The 20698-nt window shown below is 40.9% G+C and overlaps 1 protein-coding gene across 1 annotated transcript in view; it reads left to right on the top strand.

Moving 5' to 3' along the window:
• MCF2L2 (MCF.2 cell line derived transforming sequence-like 2) overlaps nucleotides 1-20698 on the top strand; it is a 280069-nt gene that overhangs the window by 203549 nt on the left and 55822 nt on the right. Inside the window, exons 16-20 of the mRNA XM_069594515.1 lie at nucleotides 2008-2074; nucleotides 3097-3212; nucleotides 4833-4902; nucleotides 17450-17542; nucleotides 18422-18514. Of these exons, the coding sequence (XP_069450616.1) occupies nucleotides 2008-2074; nucleotides 3097-3212; nucleotides 4833-4902; nucleotides 17450-17542; nucleotides 18422-18514 (439 nt within the window). The remainder of the gene's footprint in view (nucleotides 1-2007; nucleotides 2075-3096; nucleotides 3213-4832; nucleotides 4903-17449; nucleotides 17543-18421; nucleotides 18515-20698) is intronic.

Genomic DNA, 20698 nt, shown 5'->3' on the forward strand with positions numbered 1-20698 from the left:
ATGTACCATAATTAAGGTAACTTCCAGTTTATGTCTTGTTGTTGAGGTTCTGTTGTTTTAATTACAAACAATGAACATGTTTAGAAGTTAAAACACTGAGTTAAGTCACACACACCAGTCAATGTGTGTTTTAAAGCATGATGAGTTATTTTCAAGATATCTTGTACAGATTTATCCTTTTGCTAGTATTATCTGAGCATGTTTTCATATCTTCATCTGCCAGTCTTCCTTTGAGGTTTGCAGTGTCTGACATACTATAGAAGCTGAAAATTTTTACCTCTTTATACCATGCTTTTGTTGGATTCATATGTACTGAGCATTTTTTTTATAAGGCTAATAGTCATTTGTGTATTTGTGTGAATTTCCTATATCGCATCCTTTGATTATTTGTTGCTATTTGTTATATCTATTCTTATGAAAGGAAAATAAACTATTTTCTAGGGTAAGCTACTGTTTAATAGATAATTCATAAGGAGCTTACAGGAAACCACAAATGTGTATATTCTACATGTGAACACTTGTACAAACACTGATTCACTTGGAGGCCCGAAAGAAAGCCCTGAAAGGAAAGTGTGGCCATACAACCTGAGGAGAGAAGGAAAACAGTCTGGAGATAGACGTGGGGACTGGCCTCACTTTTTCTTTTGTTTTTCTATTGCTACATTGAAAACCAGCCACAAACTGTTGCCCCGAGACAGGAGCTGCCTGAGCATAGCAAGACTGGCTTTTTGCTGAAGTCATGTAGATAAAATCAAGGTGTTGGCCAGTTGCACTTCTTACAAGGTGTCTTCTAAGTTTACTCAGTTGTGACTGAATTCAGTTCCTTGCAACCATAGGACTGAAGTTCCATTTCCTTGCTGGCTGTTAGCTGGGGGCCACTCAGCTTCCCTGGCGGCTCAGAGGTTAAAGCATCTGCCTGGAATGCAGGAGACCCGGGTTTGATCCCTGGGTTGGGAAGATCCCCTGGAGAAGGAAATGGCAACCCACTCCAGTACGCTTGCCTGGAGAATTCCATGGAGGGAGGAGCCTGGTCCATGAAGGGAGGAGCCTGGTAGGCTACAGTCCATGGGGTCGCAAAGAGTCGGACACGACTGAGCGACTTCACTTTCACTTTCACTCAGCTTCCAGAGGCTGCCTGTGATCCTTGGTGTGTACCCCACCTCCATCTCCAAATCCAGCAAAGGAGAACGTCCTTTGTGCTATATCCTTCTTGTGCTTCCAATCTCACTGATTTTTAGATCCAGATCTAGAGTCCATGGGAGTAGGAGATGCCCAACCTGATAATCTACCTATCTTAAGTTCAACTGATTTGGAACAAAACAGAATGGGAAAGTATCTTCACTTATGTTAGTGTTTGACTGACTAACTGGGAGCAGGTATATGTGCACTAGGGGCCAGGAATCTTGCGGGCCATGTTAGAATTCTGCATACCACAACTCCCACCTGCCTTTCCAATAGAAACAGAAAAAGCACATGTCTTCTGGCTGTAGGAAATCAATCACACAGAAACATGGAATGCTAGAGGAAGGGGGAAGGACAGGCATCTAACCCCATGCACACAAAAAAAGGCATCCCTATAGGTCAAAGATCATGATGTGAGCAATGAAATAGCAGAAGGCTGGAGAGAAAATCTAGGAAACCACATGTGTGATGTAGGGATCAGGCAGACCTTCCTGACCAAGAAACCAAAGCTGATATTTCCTACCCCAGTGTCTGCCCTCTTGCCCCCACACTATGGCCCACAAATAGGTCATTCTCTGGCTGCATACATGGATTTTGAGTCCTTTAACTTTGCCATTTCTTCTCATGCCAGAGTGATCAGAATGTGGTTTTGTGAGATGTTGGCCTTGGGTTTTCAGCAGAACAGAATGAACTGTCTACAACCTAAGTAGGTGAGCCACTGAGGGGAACTGTATTGATGACTGTTATTCTAAAAGAATTCTAAAACACTGCTTCCCCCCACCCCACTCTCTCTCTCTTTCATCTTCCCACCTGCTGCTGATTCAGGCATATTGTACGTGACTTGCTTGAGACTGAAGAGACTTACATAAAAGAGATTAAGGACATAATTGATGTAAGTAGATTTGGGGCAAGGGGGATGTTAATCATGTATTCAAACTGTAAAAATTTTGTTGCAGAAAGAAATTCAGGATAGTTGCTTTATGTGTCTAGAATTCCCACCAAAGTTTCAGGTCTTATAATAGCACATGCGGTTGGTTTTTTTTTTTTTTTTTTTCAGGAGGACATTCTATATTGATTCATGTAACAAAATAACTTCCAAAGGATTGTAGCAACTCATATGATTCTAGTAATGCCCCACTTAGGTTCATCATATGCTTGCCAACAACGGATGTGATAATTTAAACATTTTGATAAATAGAATTGTTTCTCATTGTATTAAGTAGTATTCTTTTTACTTAAGAGTAAAATTTATATTTTCTCTATCTTCCTAAGGTAGTAATCTTGAGAAATAAACTATATGTATAAACTTATAATGGAAAGTTTTTACAATAAAACATCAGAATAAAACCAAATATCCAGTGAAAAGGGGAATGGTTGATGCTAAATGAAGTATTAGTCAACTGTTACAAAATAATTATTTTTAATAATGAACACAACATTGAAATAAATGCTTGTAAGATTAAATTAAAAATAGTACTTCTAGAAATTTACAAGCAGAGTCTAAAAATGCATATAGAAAAACAGACTACAAATTATATACGTATTATGATTATAACCATACATAATAAGCTTTTAAAAGCCATAAAGGAAATAAGACAATAGTAATTGCATCAGGTCATAAAATAAGAGGTAAGTTTTTTTTCCTTTTCCATTTGACTTTTGTAGCAAATTTTAAAAATGGATTTGTTCTTCCTGTAAAAATACCATCATTTTATTATTGCCATTAAGCCATCTTAGTCTGAAGATAGATCAATGAGGAATATAACATCAAAAGAAAGTATCTGAAAGAATGGCTTGCAAGAAACATGTGTGCCATACTCCCCAATTATTGAAGTTTTGGCCTCTCCACTGTCTAATTCAGATCATATCTATGTGTTCCTGTTTGTAAAACCTACCCTCTTTCCACCTCTGCAGGGATATATCATTCCAATGGATTTTATTTGGCTGAAGCATCTAATTCCAGATGTTCTGCGGAATAACAAGGAGTTTCTCTTTGGGAACATTAGAGAACTTTATGAATTTCACAACAGGTATATAATGATTCAAATTATCAGAGAAAATGGAAGATAAGAGAAGGATGGAAATCACTTCAGTTCAGTTCAGTCTCTCAGTTGTGTCTGACTACTTTTTGTGACCCCATGGACTGTAGCACACCAGGCTTCCCTGTCCCTCACCAGCTCCTGGAGCTCGCTCAAACTCATGTCCATTGAGTCGGTGATGCCATCCAACCACCTTATCCTCTGTCATCCCCTTTTCTTCCTGCCTTCAACTTTCCCAGCATTAGGGTCTTTTCCAATGAGTCAGTTCTTTGCATCAAGTGGCCAAAGTGTTGGAGTTTCAGCTTTTCATATTAAAAAGCAGAGACATCACTTTGCTGCCAAAGGTCCATCTAGTCAAAGCTATGATTTTTCCAATAGTCATGTATGTATGAGTGCTGAAGAATTGATGCTTTTGAACTGTGGTGTTGGAGAAGACTCTTGAGAGTCCCTTGGACTGCAAGGGGATCAAACCAGTCAGTCCTAAAGGAAATCAGTCCTGAATATTCATTGGATGGACTGATGCTAAAGCTGAAACTCAGCTTCAGTGGATTGGATTGGGGTAGGATGAGATGAGAATGAGGTGAGAAGGTCCCCAAGGAAGAAGGGAAAAGACATTAACGGAACATGTACTAGTGTCAGGCATCGATGTTGTATTCATTCATGGGTTCCTTTCCTTATTCATCTGTTTACACATCAGCATTTATTGAGCACCTGTTCTGTGTCAGGCACTGTGTTCCACATTAGGAGTACAAAGTTGACTAAGACACAAGTCCACTTACCTATTATCATAGAGGGGTGGTGGGAACCAGGGTGTTAGAAAATGCTAACCAGTCAGACAATTGTCCCTTTAGCCCATAGCTCCTGTCCTTTTAGCCCAATTGTCCTTTTAGCCCAAGGTGTTGGGTTCTAAAGAATGAGAAAACGAGGGAACTTAGGAAATCATGTTCCAACTCTTTCATTTTACAGATGACAAAACCACATCTTGTGTTTACTACTTTACCCATTCTGATGGCTCCAGGCTCTCACATCTACTTGATAGGAGGGAAGAGACTGCTTGGTGAATGGAATCACAGTTGTTTCTTAACCACATCTCTTTGCCATTGGTCAGACACAAAGCTGAAATAAAAATACTATTTCTGTTTCTTTTCCTGGAGAAGTTATACAGCTTCTTTGAACCTCAGGTTTCACACTTATGAAACTCTATCTTGCAAGGTTTGGTGGAGGATTTAATGAGATACTATTTGCAAAGCACTTAGCTTATGCCTGATTTATAGTCAGCTTTCAATGATAGTAGTAGTAGTAACAGCAGCAACAGTGGTTCTTGTTAATGTCACTATCATGTAGCAGAGATCATCAGTGTATCCAATCTGTCTGGTGCTTAGAATTACCCAAACAGGTATGAGTGGTTTCACAGAATCCTATTAATGGCACAGAATACATTTTTTTTCTTCCAAATCAGCATGTTGAAGATGAGTCAAAAGTGGTAAAGCCTGGAAAACAACATTTTTCTATGCACTTCTTAAAGCATTATGTGATTTTATTTCAAAAAAAATTTTGTTAATCCCGTATATATATATAAATCAAAACATTATTATACTTTTCTTTCCCTAGGACTTTTCTAAAAGAATTGGAAAAATGCACCGAAAACCCTGAACTTCTGGCACATTGCTTTCTCAAGAGAGTAAGTCTATGCCCCTAATAAATCAAAATAGCCTTGTGATTAAAGTCAGCCCTTTATTTTCTATGTAAATGGCAAGGGCAAATGGAAACACAAATGGTCTGAAAATTTGTATCTGCCTTTTGAATGCAAACTGGACTTCACCCAGTGTGAACTGAGTTCACCCTGCTAGGTGGGAAGGACTGCAAGCCTGGTTTCCTGCAAAGCCCCCTAAAATGGAAGACTGGCCCCCCTGATCCCTGAGGTAGATAATCCTCCTCTGGATGACTAAGCTAACTGTTGTCAACTAGAAAAGATGCACAAAGTGATAGTGTGAGCTAAGTTCTATTTGGGGCAAAATGAGGACTTCAGTCCAGGAGGCAGCACCTCAGATAGCTCTGAGAAACTGCTCCAAAGTGGTAGTTGGGGGAGGTCAATATAGAAGATTTTGGTGAAAGGAGAGTTCAATGCCATCATGCACTTATTTTACAAAAAGTTTTCTGCTAGTCATGAGGAGCTGATGTCACCATGAAGGGATTTAGTGCTTTTCTAGATATAAGGAGATGCAAGGATTGGGAATTATAAGATAGGTTCCTGAAAATATCTATCTAAAGACGTGTTCCACCAGTTTCCCTGGAGCACAGAGTGCTTCACTCTTCACAACAGCTGCAGTAGCACAGGATTCAGCCTCCACAGAGGGAGATGACAAATGACCTTGGCAAGCGCCAATTTGTGGTTGATACTGTCTTAGGACAAGAGTCACACAGCAGGCTTAAATTCTTCACTAAAGTTGTATTAACACTCTCAAAAGAACTGTGAAACTGAAACTCTCAGAAAATATTCTTCCATGTTATTTTCTACAACGTCAAGTACAGTGCAGTGCTCAGTTGTGTCTGACTCTTTGCAACCCATGGACTGCCAGGCTCCTCTGTCCATGGAATTTTTCAGGAAAGAATACTGGGGCGGGTTGCCATTTCTTTCTCCAGGGAGTCTTCCCCACCCAGGGACTGAGCCCAGATCTCCTGTGTCTTCTGCATTGCAGGCAGATTCTTTACTGCTGAGCCACTGGGAAAACTGATCCAGAAGCCCTCTTCTTTCTAAGTCTTTCGCATTTCTTCTCTCTCTCCCAATCAGCCCTTCCTTTCATTCTCTTGCTCTTTTTTTTTTTATGAGCCTGAGACAATAAATCAAACAACTTAAATTTTTCAGCAGCTCAAAATAGGACTAATAAGTCTAAGAGCAGTATTTGTGATAAACTGAAAGCAAGGAAATGAAAATTCCCCAGGTTTCAAGCTATTAGACACAGTGGAGAAATAGAGTCTTCAACCCTCAGAGCTTTAACCAACCTAGAAGACCCCTTCCATAGCCCTACCTGGGTTTTCCATCACAGCCTTATCATAGGTTTTTCATCCTGAACCAGAATTAAAGATACACTAAAAACTATTTTGGAGGAGATGATGAGATAGCAGCGCAGTAGGTGGACGCAGAGTTTATCTCTCTCTGTGCTTGCATCAGGAATATATCTTCAGATGCAGAGGATCTCACAGAGCACCAGCTGAGAGCTGGCTGGAGTCCCTAACCACCAGAAGGGAATACATAGATTGACGCAAAACATGGTAGAATGAAGGAAGTAAGGGAAAAAACAGAAAGAGAGTGAGTAGGACTGGACCTGAACCCATGGAGTGGAGGAACTGAAGCAGGGGTGAAACCCCCGCATCGGAGGAATAGTTTGGGACAAAGGGGAGGCATTTGAGGCTGTTGGAGGATGAAGCAGCTGATCTGTGAAGGTCTGAATGGAATGAGAACCACACAAACAATCTGTACTGCAGCCCTATGTACCCCAGACAGGGACACAGGTCTTCCAGTATGCACAGTAGGGACTGGGTAGGGGCTGGAGAGCAGTCCCAGGACAAGGATTGCTATTGACTGTGGGAGACATCCTGAGGGGATGTGAGGGAGGAGATAGAAGAATGTCCTTGGAGGAAAGCTGGGCAGCTCTGGAGGCAGGGTGATACTGCTGAGTCAAGTGCAGGGAGTAGAATCACTACTGTAGCCTCTTTCCCTCCCCACATACTGATGCTAGCAGCTGATGGAGAAAGACCTCAGAGATGGTGGCCCTTTGAGTGCCTGACACACTAAGCGATAGAGAGGGACCCCAGCCAGGAGGACCTTTGAATGCCTGCTGCACCAAGCACCATAGAAGGACCAGCCAAGGAAGCCCTTTGAACACCAACTGCCAGAGGCTAGAAAAAGGCTCTGCTGCTGCTGCTGCTGCTAAGTCTCTTCAGTCATGTCCAGCTCTGTGCGACCCCATAGACGGCAGCCCACCAGGCTCCCCCGTCCCTGGGATTCTCCAGGCAAGAACACTGGAGTGGGTTGCCATTTCCTTCTCCACTGGTTAAAAGTGAAAAGTGAAAGTGAAGTTGCTCAGTCGTCTTAGCAATCCCATGGACTGCAGCCCACCAGGCTCCTCTGTCCATGGGATTTTCCAGGCAAGAGTACTGGAGTGGGGTGCCATTGCCTTCTCTGGAAAAAGGCTCTAATAGCCTTTTTATATCCTTATATCCTGCACCTGTGGCTGCTGGCTTCCCTATACATCTGGCGCATCCAGGTTCCTTGGGATCCAAGCATCTGCGCCACCTCCACACCTAGTCCTCACTAGGGTAGAACTGCCAGAGGCTACGGGAAAAAAACAAACAAACAAACCCTAATAGTGTGAAAATCTCATGTACCCGTGGCCACCAGCTTCCTTGCACACCTGGCACTGCCAGGTTTCCCACGATGCAGCCAGCTAAGCCACCTCCATACCTGGTCCTCAGTGGGGCAAAGTTCCCTGGGGAGGAGTTGCCAGAAGATAGAAAAAGTCCTAATAGAGCCATATCACCTGCACCAGCTCCTCTGCATACCTGGTGCTTCCGGGGTCTCTGATCCAAGCAACTATGCCACCTCACACCCAGTCCTCCCTGGGGCAGACCCAAGTCCTCCAGGGCAGCCTCAGGAGCAAACTCCAGTGGATGACCCATATGTAGAGGTGGAGATAAAACCACAGTTGATCTCCAGGGGCAGAGTGGCTAAGGAAGAGGATTGAAAACCTTTCCACCAGCTATACAAGCTGCAGACTAAATCCACACGATCAACTAGGTAAACTCTGAGTCTTGTTGTTGTTTGGTTGCTAAGTCATGTCCAATTCTTTGTGACCCCATGGACTGTAGCCCACCAGACTCCTCTGTCCATAGGATTTCCCAGGCAGGAATACTGAGTGGGTAGCTATTTCCTCCTCCATGGGATCTTGTCGACCCAGGGATCGAACCCACGTCTCCTGCATTGGCAGGCAGATTCCTTACCACTGAGCCACCAGGGAAGTCCTATGGAATATATAAAAGGACAATGAGTGTTCACACAAAAGAAGAAGCCCTAGCTCTGGCCACTGTGGACACTGGAGGCAAGCACACACAGGTATAGGGCTAGATTAGAGTTTGTGCTGTCCCCACAACAGATACAGAGAACAGTCGAGTTTTGGAAGAACTCCTAGGGAGGTGGAGGTGGAATTGCCACTCTATATACATTTTCCTCCTTTCCTTTTCACCCTTTCACCTTTCACCCTTTTTTCTTTTCTTTTTCATATTATTTCATGTTCTTTTTTAAAAAATTATCCCTTAAATTTTTATTTTTTATAACCTACTTTTTCCATTTTTTAAAATGTTTTAATTTTAAACAAATTCATTTTTACCCTAGTTGTGATTGTGCTCTTCTTTTTTCACTCCTTTTTTATCCTCTTTTTCCTCTGTTTTCTCTCGTCTTTTCCCTTCGTAAGTGTGTGAGTTTCTTTGGGTGTTCTTGGCTATTGAGTGTTGGTTTCACCTTGGCTATTGAGTTGGGCTTTTATCTTCTGTGCTATGAGGCCTGTGAAATCTTGGTGCCACAGTAAGGGATCAGGCCTGAACCCCTGAAGTGGGAGATCTGAGTACAGGACTTTGGACCACCAGAGAACTCCCAACCCCATAGGACATTAATTGACAAGAGCTCTCCCAAAGGCCTCCATCTCAACACTAAGACCAAACCTCACCCAAAGGCCAGAAAGCTCCAGTGCCAGACATCTCATGCCAAATCACTAGCAAAATGAAACACAGCCCTGCCTATTAGCAGAAAGGCTGCCCAAAGCTATACCAAGCCCATAGACACCCCAAAACACACTGCTGGACTCCGGCAGTACCCCTCAGAGAGACAAGATCCAGTTCCATCCACCGGAACACAGGCACAAGTCCTCCCAACAAGGAAACCTTTACAAAACACTGATCCAGCCTCACTCACAGGGGGCAGACTCCACAATTAAAAGGAACTACAATACTCCAGCCTGCAGAAAGGAGAACCCAAACACAGTGAATTAAACAAAATGAAAATACAGAGAAAAATGCAGCAGATGGAGGAATATGGTTAAAAAAAAAAAAACAAAAACAAAACAAAAAAACCCTTAAGACCAAACAAATGAAGAGGAAATAAGCCGTCTACTTGTAAAAGAATTCAGAGTAATGATAGTAAAGACAATCCAAAATCTTGGAAACAAAATGGAGGCACATATAAATAGACTGGAAGCATGGATAGAGAAGATGTGAGAAATACTTAACCAGGACCTAGAGGAATTAAAGAATAGACAATCAGCAATAAACAACACAATAACTGAGATTTAAAATACACTAGAAAGAACAAATAGAAAACTATCTGAGGCAGAAAAACAGACAAGTGAGCTGGGAGATAGAATAGTGGAAATAGCTGAAGCAGAGCAGAATAAAGAAAAAACAAAAGAAATAAGGACACTCTCAGCAACCACTGTGACAACATTAAGTGTACCAACATTAAAATTATAGGGGCCCTAGAAGAAGACGACAAAAAGAAATGGTATGAGAAAATATTTGAGGAGATTATAGGTTGAGGGCAGGAGCAGAAGAGGGCAACAGAAGATGAGATGGTTGGATGGCATCACTGACTCAGTGGATATGAGTTTGGGAAAACTCCAGAAGATAGTGAAGGATAGGGAAGACTGGCATGATGCAAGCTCATGGGGTTGCAAAGAGCAGAACGTGACTTAGCAACTGAAAAACAACAATAGTCAAGGACTTCCCTAACATGGGAAAGGAAATAGGTACCCAAATCCAGGAATCTCAGACAGTCCCATATAGGATAAACCCAAGGAAAAAAACACCAAGACACATATTAATCAAACTAATGAAAATTAAACACAAAGAACAAATCTTAAAAGCAGCAAGGAAAAGCAACAAATACCATACAAAGGGACTCCCATAAGGCTAACAGCTGATCTTTCAACAGAAAATTCTGCAGGCCAAAAGGGAGTGGCAGGATATACTTAAAGTGATGAAACAGAAAAAACTTTAGCCAAGATTGTTCTATCCAGTGAAGATCTCATTCAGATTTGAAAGAGAAATCAGAAATTTTACAGACAAGCAAAAGTTAAGAGAATTCAGCACCACAAAACCAGCTTTACAACAAATGCTAAAAGTTCTTCTCTAGACAGGAAACACAAGAGAAAGAAAAGACCTACAAAAACAAATCCCAAAACAATAAAGTAAATGGTAATAGGATCATACATATCAATAATTACCTTATATGTAAATAGACTAAATGTTCCAACCAAAAGACACAGATTGGCTGAATGGATACAAAAACAAGACCCCTATATATGCTGTCTACAAGAGACTCACCTCAAACCTAGGAACACGCACAGCCTGAAAGTGAGGGACTGGTAAAAGATATTCTGTGCAAATGGAAATCAAGAGAAAGCAGGAAATCAATGGAAAGCATGGAAATCAATACTCACATCAGGTAAAATAGACTTTAAGACTGTTACAAGAGGCTAGGAAGGACACTACATAATGATCAAGGGACCAAATCCAAGAAGATATAATAATTATAAATATATATGCACTCAACAGAGGAGCATCTTAATACATAAGACAAATGCTAACTATTAAAAAGGAAATTGACAGTAATACAATAATAGTGGGGAACATTACCCCACTCAAACCAATGGACAAATTATCCAGACATAAAATTTTATTAAGGAAACACAAGCTTTAGACAATACATTGGACCAGTTGGACCTAATTGATAGCTACAGGGAATTTCATCCAAAAACAGAGATTTCACTTTCTCCCCAAATGCACATGGAACTTTCTGCAGAATAGATCACAATTTGAATCACAAATGAAGCCTCAGTAAATTAAAAGAAATCATTTCAAGCACTGTTTCTGATCACAATGCTATAAGATTGCCTATCAACTACAGGGGGAAAAAAACTACAAAAAACATAAACACATGAGGCTAAGCAATATGCTTCTGAATAATCAACAGATCACTGAAGAAATCAAAATATACCCAGAAATAAATGACAGTGAAAACACAGCAACTCAAAATCTATGGGATATGCTAAAAACAATGCCAAGAAGTAAATTTATAGCATTACAAGCCTACCTCAAGAAATAAGAAAAATATGGAATAACAACCTAACTTTACACCTAAAGCAACTAGAAAAAGAACAAAAAACCCAAAAGTTAGCAGAAAGAAAGAAATCATAAAGATCAAATCAGAAATAAATGAAAAAGAAATGAAGGAGACAGTAGCAAAGCTCAATAAAACTAAAAGCTGGTTCTTTGAGAAGATAAAATTGACAAACCATTAGCCAGACTCATCAAGAAAAAAAGGGAGAAGACCCAAATCAATCAAATTAGAAATGAAAAAGAAGTTAAACAGACAATACAGAAATATAAAGGATCATAAGAGGCTATCATGAGCAACTATATGCCAATAAAATGGAAAACCTTGAAGAAATGAGAAAATTCTTAGAAAATATAACCTTCCAAAATTGAACCAGGAAGAAATAGAAAATATGAATAGACCAATCACAAGCATGGAAATCGAAACTGCAGTTCAAAATCTTCCAACAAACAAAAGCTTGGGGCCAGATGTCTTCACAGGCAGATTCTACCAAAAGTTTAGAGAAGAGCTAACACCTATCCTGCTCAACCTTCCAGAAAATTGCAGAGGAAGGAAAACTCCCAAACTCATTCTACAAGGTCACCATCACCCAGATACCAAAACCAGACAAAGATGCCACAAAAAAGAAAATTATAGACCAATATCACTGATGAACATGGATGTAAAACTTAACAAAATTCTACCAAATAGAATCCAACAATACATTAAAAAGGTCACACATTATGATCAAGAGGGCTTTATCCCAGGGATGCAACGATTCTTCAGTACATGTGAATCAATCAATGTGATACACCATATTAACAAAATGAAAGATAAAAATCATATAATCATCTCAATAGATGCAGAGAAAGCTTTGACAAAATTCAATACCCATTTATGATAAAAAAAAAAATCTCTCCAGAAGATAGGCATAGAAGTAATATCAGTTCAGTTCAGTCACTCAGTCATGTCCAACTCTTTGTGACCCCATGGACCTCAGCACACCAGGCCTCCCTGTCCATCACCAACTCCTGGAGTTCACCCAAACTCATATACCTCAACATAATAAAGGCCATATATGACAAACCCATAGCAAACATTATTCTCAATGATGAAAAACTGAAAACATTTCCTCTAAGATCGGAAAAAAGACAAGGGTGCCCACTCTTGCCACTATTATTCAACATAGTTTTGAAAGTCCTAGCTACAGCAGTCAAAAAAGGAAAGAAATAAAAAGAATTCAGATTGGAAAAGAAGAAGTAAAACTCTCACTGTTGCAGATGACATGATTCTCTACATAGAAAACCCTAACGATGCCACCAGAAAATTACTAGAGCTAATCAATGAATATAGCAAAGTTGGAGGATATAAAATTAATACACAGAAATTCCTTGCATTCTTATATACCAACAATGAAAAATCAGAAAGAGAAATTAAGGAAATAATCCCATTCACCACTGCAACAAAAAGAATAAACTACCTAGGAATAAACCTACCTAAAGAGACAAAAGACCTGTATGCATAAAACTAAAAGACACTGATGAAAGAAATCAAAGAGAACACAAACAGATGGATAGATATATCATGTTCCTGAACTGGAAGAATCAATATTGTGAAAATGACTATACTGCCCAAAGCAGTCTTTCAGGTAGTATAAAATTGGGTCATGTGAAAAATTGCACTAGATTCAGTGCAATCCCTATCAAATTGCCAATGGTATTTTTCACAGAACTAGAACAAACAATTTCACAATTTGTATGGAAACACAAAAGACCCTGAATAGCCAAGGCAATCTTGAGAAAGAAGAATGGAACTGGAGGAATCAACTTGCCTGACTTCAGACTACACTACAAAGCTACAGTCATCAAGGCAGTATGGTACTGGCACAAAAACAGAAATATGGACTAATGGAACATAATAGAAAGCCCAGATATAAATCCATGCACCTATGGGCACTTTATTTTTTTTACAAAGGAGGCAAGAATATACAATGAAGAAAAGACAGTCTCATCAGTAAGTGGTTCTGGGGAAACTGGACAGCTATGTGTTAAAGAATGAAATCAGAATGCTCCCTAATGCCATACACAAAAATAAACTCAAAATGGATTAAAGACCTAGGTATAAGATCAGAATAAAAGGTTTACAGCTAAACGTGTTTAGAGGTAAACATAGGCAGAACATTCTGACATAAATCACAGTAAGATCCTCTATGACCCACCTCCTAGAATAATGGAAATAAAAACAAAAAATAACAAATGAAATCTATTTAAACTTAAAAGATTTTGCACAGCAAGGAAACTATAAACCAAGTGAAAAAGATAATCCTCAGAATGGGAGAAAATAATAGCAAATGAAACAATTGACATCCAGAAAAACAAACAACACAATCAAAATTGGGCAGAAGACCTGAACAAATATTTTTCCAAAGAAGACATACCAATGGCTAATAAACACATAAAAAGATGCTCAACCTTGCTCATTATTAGAGAAATGCAAATCAAAACTACAATGAGTATCACCTCACACTTGTCAGAATTGCCATCATCAAAAAATCTACAAACACTAAATGCTAGAGAGGGTGTGGGGGTAAAGGGAACCTTCTTGCACTCTTGGTGGGAATACAAATTGATCCAGCCACTTTGAGAACAGTGTGGAGATTCCTTAAAAAACTAGTAATGAAACTACCATATGATACAACAGTCCCACTACTGGACATATACCCTGAGGAAACCATAATTAAAAAAAGACATATGTTCCCCAATGTTCACTGCAGCACTATTTACGATAGCTAAGACATGGAAAAAGACTAGATGTCCATTGACAGATGAATGGATAAAGAAATTTTGCTACATATACACAATGGAATATTACCCATAAAAAGGAATGCATTTGACAGAGTTCTAATAAGGTGGATGAAGCTAGAGCCTATTATACAGAGTGAAGTAAGTCAGAAAGAGAAAGACAAATATTGTATGTTATGCATATATATATGGGATCTAGAAAGATGGTACTGATGAACATGTCTGCAGGGAAGCCTGGAGACATAGACATAGAGAACAGACTTGTGGACTCAGGTGGGAAAGGAGAGGTTGGGATAAACTAAGAGGGTACCATTGAAACATATACATTATCATATGTAAAATTAGATAGCCAGTGCAAATTTGCTGTATGACTCAGGGATCGCAAATCTGGTGCTCTGTGACAACCTAGACGGGTGGGATGGGGTGAGATGTGGGAAGGAGGTTCAACAGGCAGGGGACATAAGTATATCTATGCCTGCTTCATGTTGTTATATGGCAGAAACCAATATGATATTATAAAGCAATTATCCTCCAATTAAAAATAAATAAAATTTAAAAACTATTTTGTATTCAATATGATTAATTTCCTTTTTGAATTACTTTTATAGCATTGCTATAGTGTTTTATACCATTTTACAACTTTATGCTAATTAAACCACTAATGTGAAATCTAGTTTCAGAATTTAGTAATATTTCATAATTGCTTATATCATTATTGCAAAGATTTATTGAAATTATTGAATGAGAAAAGGACCAAATTTCTATGGGAAACAAATGGATATTACAAATAAAAATTGTCCAAATTATAGGAAATGGTTGGGAAATTATTAACTAGGCATCTTTTCTGAGAATTTCTCTCCTAAAGTTTTACAAAGCTTTTCATACCCAGACCACAAACCTGCATATAATTCTATATGATTTATGATATTGGGGACAAAATACCAGTAGTAAATTCTTATCAAGTACAAAGCTATTACTCTGGGACAAATGAAGTAATTAAAAACTACAACTACTTAATGTTTGAGAATCCTTGAGGGAATTATCACTGCTGTGCAAAGACTTGTATTTGTTAGTCAAAAAGGCAGGTGCATCACCTACTATTTACTACAGCAGTTGAACTCTTCTCATAATACTTGAGACTTCCACTAATCATGGATGTAAGCTTTGAAATACTGCTCTAGCCAAGTGCTTTAATCAGATTGGGTAGCCTGTAGTATCCAGGAGGATTTTGCCCTAGAGACCAAACTCTATTTAGAACAGTGTTTACCTTGAGTTTTATTTGTTCTGAGATCTCATGTGGTACAAATGAAAAAGCCCTGGGGTAGGACTCAGAAAACTTAGTGTTAGTTGCTCAATTGTGTCCAACTCTTTGCAACCCTATGGACTGTAGGCCTCCAGGCTCCTCTTTCCATGGGATTTTCCAGGCAAGAATACTGGAGTGGTTTGCCATTTCCTTCTCCAGGGGATCCTCCTGACCCAGAGATCAAACCCAGGTCTCCCACATTGCAGGTGGATTCTTTACTGCCTGAGCCACCGGGGAAGCCACTTGGAAAACTTCACTTCTCATCTAAGTTGAGCTACTTGCTATCAGCATGACCTCAACTTTCCTCCTCCTTGCAACAAGCTTGGTAATACCAGTATGTAAAGTTGTTGTGGAAATGAAATCAAATATTGCATATTGCACACAGAATGGCTCTACAAAGTAAAAAGTACTCTAACGATAGCTACCATTTGTTGAGTACTCTGCACGTGTTGGGCATTTGTTGAGAGGGTTCTATATATCTCATTTAATCTCACAGCACTCATAGGAGTTGACTGCAGTTTTGAGCCTACTTAACAGATGAGAAACTGAAGTGAAGGAGGGTTAAGTTACTGACCTCAGGCCAAATAAGCAAATAGCTTTGTTTGTAACTAACAAGGCTGAGAACTGAACCTGAGCAACAGTCTTCCCAATTCCTAAGCCGTCGCATCTCCCTGTATGAATATGAGTTTTGGGGTAGCAATTTTTTAGCCTCCTGATTTATTCTATAAGGAAGTTAAAGGGATCAGGCACTTTTGTATGCTGCTGGTTAGTTCCCATGTTTTCGCAAGAATTTTGAACTGAAGAGTAAATTTAGGTCAGTAGTGTGCTTCAGTGCTAGAAGGCATGTAATGTTCTGTGATACTCAAAGTACAGACACAGAAGCAGGAAGTCAAGGCTTCAGGAGCACAGGTATCAGTTCAGCATCCACCAAGAGAACACAGAAATCCACAAGGTAGTGGCCACATGGTCATCTCTGCCAGAGCAGTCCAGGCTCTGTGGCAAGCACAGCTGCTGTAGACTGGGTTCTCCTGATGGAGAGGATGAAGCTGGCAAACTGACTCCACAGGCTTGGGTATGCTTTCTACCTTGGATATTGGCAAATGTGTGCCCATCTCTCGTGGCCTTTGATACAATGAGAATATAGTTCACACAGCACTTGGAATCCCTCTTGATCTCTAGCTATGAGATAGTGGTGTCACTTTTTATGTCTTGGAAGACTTGTGCTGCAGGTTGAAGGTGATGTTCGAGGCAGGGATTGCCCAGACCACTTAGTTTGTGTTCAAACTTCCACTGCCATATTTTCCTTCTGGGATGTTTCTATCTTTTGGTTATTTCTTAGGTTTCTTTACAGGGTTGGCATCATGATGACTGTAAAGTTGGTGCTAGTGGTGAACCCACTTGCCAATGCAGAAGACATAAAAGACATGGGTTCGATCCCTGGGTCAGGAAGATCCCCTGGAGTAGGGCATGGCAACCTGCTCCAGTATTCTTGCCTGGAGAATAACATGGGGGACAGAGGCACCTGGTGGGCTACAGTCCATAGGATTGCAAAACGTTGGACATGACAGAAGTGACTTAGCATGCACGCATGGGGAGAAAGCCACCAGCACATTTTTGTCCATTTTATTACTCACTGCAAAACCATTTGGGGGAGATATTTATCTGGGTATCCCAGATAAAGAATGGAGGAGAAAGGATAAAGAGAAAATCCAACTCCTGTTCATGAATTTAGTTATTTATTGACCAGAGTCCTAGAGCTTCTCTCACAGTACTCCATTCATATCTGTGTTGTTTATAACCCTCTGTTTACCTCCTTGTCACACACTCACTCCAACATAAGGTTATTTGTTGTACATCCCCAGTTCCTTACACATTGAAAATACTCCAGGCCTACTGAGTGAATGAATAAACTGTGTCATTATATCCTTTTATTGAAAAATGCTAACTGGTTAACCTGTTCTAACTTTTTCTCACCCAGAAAGAAGATCTTCAAATATATTTTAAATACCATAAGAACCTGCCCCGTGCCAGGGCAATCTGGCAAGAATGTCAAGACTGCACCTACTTTGGGGTAACACTGCATTTCTAAGGTCTCCCACAAACTCTTTTCCCGGGACAATGTTCATAGGCATCCAACTTTTAAAGAAATCTAAAAGTATGAACTAGGAAGAGGAATTTGGCATTGGGATTTATGTTTATTAAAGTCTTTCCTATTTTGAAATTACACACTGGAAGTTTCAGTGCTGCCCTGGGTCTCTATAGGACAACCTGTAAGGAACCGCTGTAGCCTGGTGAGAAAATGGAGTGCTCTTCTAGGATAGGTTTTTTGTTGTTGTTGTTTGTTTGTTTTAGGATAGGTTTTAAAAATGGAATTAAGTCACACTTGGGGGAATCCCTGGAATGATATCAATAAGCCTATCATGTACCCTTAAATAGATTCCCACACCCCCAAGCCTCAACCTGAAGACAGGCTGCCTCCTTTTCAGAAGGCTGCCCCATTGTCTCCCTCCTTATGAACTTACTTTCTAAAAGAAATAAATAGGCATATATGTATACATATAACTGATTGACTTCATTGTATAGCAGAAACTAACCCAACATTGTAAAGCAATTATACTCCAATAAAAAGTTATAAAATAAGAAAAAAAACAATAAAGTGAGTCCTTGAGAAAACAAAACAACATAAAAGAACAAGCAATAAAGAAATAAACAGCCTGGCATCCCCACTTGCCTTTAAAAATACTAGCCAAGCCTGGCCCCTTTCCTCTGTCTCTCGTTTTACAGTCTGTAACTAAGTGAGTGAACCGCCGAAACATTACGGAACTGGTCGACCCTGCTGCCCTGTCCTGTCCATGAAGAGTCCACTTCACTTGTATTTAAATGCTGCTGCTTCTCTTCTCTGTGTGTGTGTGTTGTTTTGTTCCATGTTGTTTCTGTTTGACTTTTCAAGGTTTGCCAGCGTCAACTGGGTCACAGTCTCCCTCTTTTTAAGTGTCTGAGAGAACCAAGTCAGAGACTTATAAAGTACCAGATGCTGTTGAAGGTAAGTTGATGAGACAGTACTTCCTATGCTGGGAGAACAGATGTAGGTGTGATGGTGCACTTTACCTTGAAAAGTGAAAGTGAGGTCGCTCAGTCGTGTCCAACTCTTTGTGACCCCATAGACTGCAGCCTACCAGGCTCCTCTGTCCATGGGATTTTCCAGGCAGTAGTACTGGAGTGGATTGCCATTTCCTTCTCCAGGGGATCTTCCCAACCCAGGGCTTGAACCTGGGTTCAATGCCGGGTCTCCGGCATTGTAGACAGACGCTTTACTGTCTGAGCCACCAGGAAGTCCCTTTACACATGTAGAATTGTAACTTCAACTTCCAAGGGTGAAGCTAGGTCTATATTTCTGGCTTTTCCTGTCCCCAGATCTTAATGAGCTTCCTCAATGAGGAGTAAGACCAAAGAATCATAGGGGCATGGAAGCCTAGCTGGTCCAACGTGTAGCCAGCACGTGGACCTCTAAGGAGAGCCCAGCTTATTGTAGCCGGGGTCCTGGGGAGGACAAGGCTACCACATGCTGGCAGCTTAGAGAGTGGGGAGGCAGGCAGGCCACTACTCTTGGTAAGATGTTTACAGGTAAGATACCATCTGCTCCATTTTACGCCTGGGACAAGGAGCTTCAGGAAAGAGTTGTGATAGTCCCTGAAGTTGCTGTTAATATGTTACATGCATTTAAACAGAGGGGAGAAGGCAACACTGGAGCCTTCTCTTCTTCCGCCGCATCTACCTCTGCTTTTAGACTGAGGCTTTTTCTCAAGAGCAGCGTAACAGGAGGAATTTGTTCTGTGGGACCCCCTAGTGGTTCTTTCTCGCTCTGAGACCTGCACACCTGCAGGAGAACACTCCTAGGGACCCCCACACACACCCACACACACAGGTCAGGAGCTCTGTCAAGGCTGCTTTCCCACATGTAAGCTGGGGGAAAGGTATGGACTACTCTTCCAAGGTCTGTTTTTAATTAACCTTTATTAAGTAGGTCTTGCCCCGTGGCTACTCTCTGTTAATTTGAAAACAAGCTGTTTACTGAGTACCTTCCCACGTGTATTTCTTACTTAATCCCCGCAGTCATATGTGCCCAAAGGCTCTGGATTGTGAAGAAATGGAGGCTCAGGGCAGTTAAGCTACCACCAGTGTTCTGCCCTCAGGACAAGTTCCCCTCTCAGCTTGTCATCAGTAGGCCCAGCCTCGGCTACACCGGCTCTGCTGCTGCCAGTGTGGGGGCCGTCTCAGGCCTTGGTTTCCTCGTCTGTAAAGTGAGGACACTCACCCTCCTGCATAGGTTCAGTGAGTGACATAGTCGCAGTCAAGAGCTGGCTCAGGGCTGACCCCCAGGAAGCGTCCATCACATAACCTGCAGCTATTGTTTCATACCCGGAGTCATCACACCAGCCTGAGAGTGAGGAAGGTGACCCTCTGATTCCCTCCGTGAGGGGCATCTATGAGCATGTTTGATAAAGCGTTCATTTAGGGCCTTGTGCTCCTCTGACAGCCCCATCTTTACTGTTATCCTGACTTTAGAAGTCCTACCTACTGCTGGACCCAGTGAGGAGGGAGCAGGACCTACGTAGGGGTCTTCACCTCCTGGGCCTGGTGCACCCAATACTGAAGAGCTCAAGCTTTCCCATAGAAGCAATGTTGATGCAATAGCTAAGTCTGTACCTTCCGTGGAGGACTATAGGACATAGTGATTAGAAACACCGACTCAGGAATTAGACATCCTGGGTGTGGTCTGGCTCTGATGCTTCCAGGCTGGGGTGAAACCAGGCAATTGCTTAACCTCTCTGTACCTCAGGTCCCTCACCTATAGAATGAAGGTAGTAATTGTACTTTCCTGGTATGCTCTTTGGGAACATTAAGTGAGATAATGCATGTTAAAAATACTTAGAAGGTTTGTATTTCACTGAGGAAACAAGAGACAAGATCACTATAAAATATTCCTTGGGGGTCTGTGCAAAAACCATGGGAGGCTACTCAAGACAGATCAGATTACTCCATAGCTAAGCTTCTTCCTGCCTGGAAGAACAAGTTTAAACCATTGGCATGCCCGTGAAGAGAGGAAGATCTTTGGAGTGTTCTCTACTCTGAGGGACAGAGCTCATGCTGCAGTGCCTGTGTGCTAAGTCACTTCAGTCGTGTCTGATTCTGAGTGTAGCACGCCAGGCTCCTCTGTCCATGGAAT

The sequence above is a fragment of the Ovis canadensis genome, chromosome 1 (assembly GCF_042477335.2).
Source record: "Ovis canadensis isolate MfBH-ARS-UI-01 breed Bighorn chromosome 1, ARS-UI_OviCan_v2, whole genome shotgun sequence".
In the NCBI taxonomy this organism is placed as follows: Eukaryota; Metazoa; Chordata; class Mammalia; order Artiodactyla; family Bovidae; genus Ovis; species Ovis canadensis.